At 56.8% G+C, this 4,387-nt stretch overlaps 1 protein-coding gene and 1 pseudogene across 12 annotated transcripts in view; one reads left to right on the top strand and one right to left on the bottom strand.

Annotated features, from left to right (window-relative positions):
- HSBP1L1 (heat shock factor binding protein 1 like 1) overlaps positions 1 to 4,387 on the top strand; it is an 11,080-nt gene that overhangs the window by 3,489 nt on the left and 3,204 nt on the right. For 10 of the 12 annotated variants that reach the window (XM_039839180.1, XM_039839208.1, XM_039839199.1 and 7 more), the window contains 3 exons: positions 2,566 to 2,888; positions 3,401 to 3,467; positions 4,105 to 4,263. In XM_039839180.1, the coding sequence (XP_039695114.1) occupies positions 2,838 to 2,888; positions 3,401 to 3,467; positions 4,105 to 4,263 (277 nt within the window). In that variant the 5' untranslated portion in view covers positions 2,566 to 2,837. The other 2 variants (XM_039839216.1, XR_005647872.1) reach the window with 2 other exon arrangements.
- On the bottom strand, positions 79 to 194 carry LOC120590471 (uncharacterized; annotated as a pseudogene).

The following is a 4,387-nucleotide window of genomic DNA, read 5'->3' as shown; positions in this document are numbered from 1 at the left end:
TTAGGTGAGGCAACCTTTAGTTGACCTCACAGATTGCAAAGATCTTGTCAGTTTACAATCCCTTATTTTTATTTTTTATGCCTATAGCACCTGGTCTTCCTGGGTGGTCTCCCATCCAAGTACTAACCAGGCCCAGCCCTGCTTAGCTTCCGAGCTCAGACATCGGGCTTGTTCAGGGTGGCGTGGCTGTAGACTGTTCTTTGTTCTTGAGTTTTAGTTCTCTAAATGTTCTGGATATCAGTCTCTTGTCAGATATGTGATTTGCAGATTTTTTCTCCCATTCTGTGGGTTGCCTTTTTGTTCTATTGAGTGTCCTTTGAGGCACAAAAGTTTTTATTTTCATGAAGTACAACTTATCTATGTTTATGTTTTGTTGCCTGTGCCTTTGGTGTCATATCCAAGAAACCGTTGCTAAACCCATTGTCATGAAGTTTCCCCTGCTTGCTTCTACGAGTTTATGGTTTGAGTCTTCCGTTCGGGTCTGCGATCCATTCTGAGCGGACTTTTGCATGGGGTGTTAGGTAAGGGCCCAACCTCATTCCTTTGCACGTGGAGCCCTAACGAACCCGGTGGGACTTCGAGACTGAAACAGAGATGAGCATGAGAATTAAACCTTAAGCCAAGTGGTGCTCAGAGCGTGCTGTGCTCCCGACACGCGACCTCGTGACGGGCACATGGCCAGACCAGGGGCCAGCCAGGCGGACCTACAGGAAGATTCCGGAAAGGAAAACATTTAAGCGACCTCCACCGGCACGCGGGGTCCCTCTCACACTCATGGGGCGAGCGTGTTTCCTTCTCTAACGGACTGTTCTTCACCTCTGGCTCTGGCACCCACTCAGATTCTTTCCTGCACACGGTCAAGGCCCCTCACTGCCTCTCGGGGTGGTGGTGGGGGGAGGGCTCACCCCGCCCCGCATCAAAGTGACCCCTTAAATAATTTCCCCTGCTTTTCCCCTGCTTTTCACGTGAGTGAGTTCTGGTCCCTGAAACCCTTGCTTTCTGCTGAGACACCTCCCTCCGGCTTTGGTTGGCTGCCAGGCTGCCTCTGGCCCCCGCCCCTGTGGGCCTGCCCTGCATTGGGGGGCAGGGAGGACCCACAGAGACCATCGGCAGTGAGGCTGCTTTCCTGGGCCCCCCATCCCCCGCCCTCTGCCTTAAGTAGCACAGAGATGTCCCTCACCATCGGCCACTCCAGTGTCCACACAGCACTCCCTCCCACCTCAGCCCCTCTCGGAGGAAAAGAGACAGATGCTAAAAAGACATGGAAAATAGCCATCTTTTAAAAAAGTTATTTGAACAGCTTTATTAAGATATAATTCACAGACCATAAAATCCACCCCATTAAAGTGAACAGTTCAACAGTTGTACAACCATCGCCACTATCTATTTGAGACCATTTCCGTCCAAAAAGCAACCCAGCATTTCATCAGCCTCTCCCACAGCACGCGGCAGCCGCCTCCGCTGTGTCTGTGCATCGCCATCGGTGCCCGTTTCACACGAATCGAGTCGTGCAACGTGGCCTTTGGGACTGGCTTCTCTCCCCGAGTGTGATGTCGCCGAGGCTCACGTCCGCGCTTGACTCCTCCTCACGGCTGGTGACACCGCACCGCAGGGGACACCACGTGCTGGCCACCCAGTCGCCTCGTCCGTGGTGGACACGGGTTCTTCCTCCCAGCCCCGCTGTGTGAATAATGCTGCATAAGCGTTTGTGTACGCGTTCCTGCTGGGCACGTGGTGCCGTTCCTCTTGGGTGGACACAGAAAGGTGGAATCGGGGTTACACGGCACCTTTATATCTAGCTTTTCACGGCGCTGCAGGCTGCCGTCCCCGGCGGCGACGCGTGAGGCTCCAGCTTCCCGCCTCCTCGCCGACACTCTGCGTTTTGATTGCAGCCATGACGGTGTGACGGGGACCTCAGCGTGGTTTTGACTTGTGTTCTCCTGATGACAAATGATGCTGCGCGTCTTTGCACGTGTGGCCGTGTTTCACACATTGGGCAACCCAAGTGCTGCTGCTGAGCTAGGCCCCGGGGCCCGGGGGTGACCTGGGCAGGCACGGTCTTGCCCCACCGAGCTGGAGTCCAGCGGGGGCTAAAGACATACCTGGGAGCCCACCCGCGAAGTGACCCACAGCCCCAGTCCAGACCCTGGAGGGCGCCGGGGGAGGGGGAGGCGAGGCTACCATTCCCGACAGCCAATAAAATCAAAATCCAGATGCAAGTGCCGGTCACAGAACAGAGCCACAGGCCTGGACGCAATTCGGATGGCAGTTTCCCGTCATCTGAAACGGGTGATTACAGGGCTGATCCCCCTGTTAGAAAGGTGACCCGGTGCGAGGTAGAGCCAGAAGGGAGGTGCGGGGCTGGGGGCGGGGTGTGAGTTTAACGGGGGACGATGTCTGTGAGATGAGAGTCCTGTGGTGGCCAGTGGTGGCAGCAGCACAGCACTGTGGCTCTGCTTAAAGCCACTGAGCTGTGCACTCCACAGTGGTAATGAAGGTCGGTTTTATGTCGCGTATATTCTGTAAGAATGACGTCCACGGCCACCTTGCTCATCTCTGATGCAGGGAAACGAAGAAACCAGAGCTGCGGATCCACTCAGACCTGGGCCTCCGCCCCGGGACAAGGCCCGTGACCTCAGGGACGAAGCCGCCCCTCCCGGACGCCGGCAGCTGCTGGCGTCCCCAGCGCCACACGCCCAGGAGTTCGGGCGGCGCGCAGGCTCCCAGGTGCGCGCTCCCCTCCGCCGCCCCGCCCGCGCCCACGCTGCGGGACCAGACGCCGGGACAGCCGCCCTGACCTCCAGGGCCGCCAGGCCGCAGACGCTCCCGGGGGCCACATGGACGCGCGGGGGCCCGAAGCCCCGGGCGGGGAGGCGCTGCGAAGCGCGGTGAGTGGGGACCCCGCCCTGCTTCGGGTGCTGGAGCCCCTCCCGGGCGGGAACTGGGGGCGGGTCGCGGGTGGCTGACCGCACCTCCGAGGGGCTCAGAAACCCGCCCCCTCAGAGACCAGCAGACCCGGCAAGCCAGGGTCAAAGGCAGAATCTTGTGTCTTGGGAAAAAGGTGTCAGATGATGTACAGATGGTGCCTGCGGTTTATGACTTTCTCTGTGTTATCTTCAAGACATGTGATAGTTCCAGAGCTGATGTTCAGGCCAATGACTCCGTTGGGGCACCTGTCTGAGCTGTGGCTGGGGCTGGGCCTGCTCCCCAGTGGGTCACGCACTTGGCTCTCACTGACCCAGCCCCGTTGGCCAGAAAGACTGCTGCCCTTTTGAATGTAAAGGCCTTGGCACCCTGACAAAACCCAACTCACTGTATGTGGCTGGTTCTGCCCACGATGCTCAAGGTGCCTACGCCGAAGTGTAAACTTATACTCTTGTCTTATGGTTCATTATTTCAGGCAGAAAATCTCTTCCAGGAACTCCAAGAACATTTTCAAGCTCTGACTGCAGCACTGAACCTCAGAAATATCCTTTTTTTATAGCAAATGCTGTGATGCTTCTGGGCTGATACATCATCACGGAATACCTTTCTAGTGGGTAATTGTGGACCTAGGACTTCCTGGTGTTCACATTCATGTCTTTACGTGGCATCCTGGGTGTAATCGGCACCCACAGGTAAGTTCTTCCTGCCTGACCGGCAGGACAGGCAATCGTGTGGCAAGGACGAACAACGCGGCCCACGGGGCTGTCCCACCAAGCCCTCAGGGAAGCCGGGCGGCCTGCTGGATGGACGGCGTTCAGACCCTACCACACTCAAACCCGCAGGCGTGACAGGGTGGGCCCCAACACAGGCAGCTGGCCCTATGTATGTTTGTGCTTTATCACTTGATCGGCTCACTGCTTTGTTAAGACATGAATTCAAACAGAATTAAGGTAGAATGTTTGCTTCCAGTCTGAGCAAATCCAGACAAGGGGAGCAGCTACCCTAAGACCTGACAGTGTGAGCAGAATTCACACAAATTCGTTCCTCAAAAGCTGTATGCAAAGTGTTTGCACGTGGAACCACCACCGTGCGATGTCTGGTTCTGGAGACGGGCGCCCACAGGGAAGGAGATTTGGCATGAGAACCCTAAACTCGGTTCATTCCCATGACCTTTCACATACTTGCTGGAGTTCGCTTACGACGAACACATACCAGACGACCTCACGTTCCCAAGTCTGCGTCCGCACTGGAGGAGCCAAGTTCGCGGAATTGAGCCCACAGCGCCAAGGATACAGACACACTACGAAACCCCAGCAGGGACCTGCGGACACGAGTCAGGTGAGTCCACTCTGCCTCTGACTCCCTCGTGTCACAAGTGGCACTGCCAGGGCCTTGGTGCCAGGTCACCTGGTCGGGAGGCACCATTGGAAGCAGGGTCTTTGAGGGCTTTTGCGGTGGGCGG

Source organism: Pteropus medius, unplaced genomic scaffold (assembly GCF_902729225.1).
Source record: "Pteropus medius unplaced genomic scaffold, Ma_sr-lr_union100, whole genome shotgun sequence".
NCBI classification, from domain to species: Eukaryota; Metazoa; Chordata; class Mammalia; order Chiroptera; family Pteropodidae; genus Pteropus; species Pteropus medius.
This window is presented reverse-complemented; position numbering and strand designations above follow the sequence as displayed.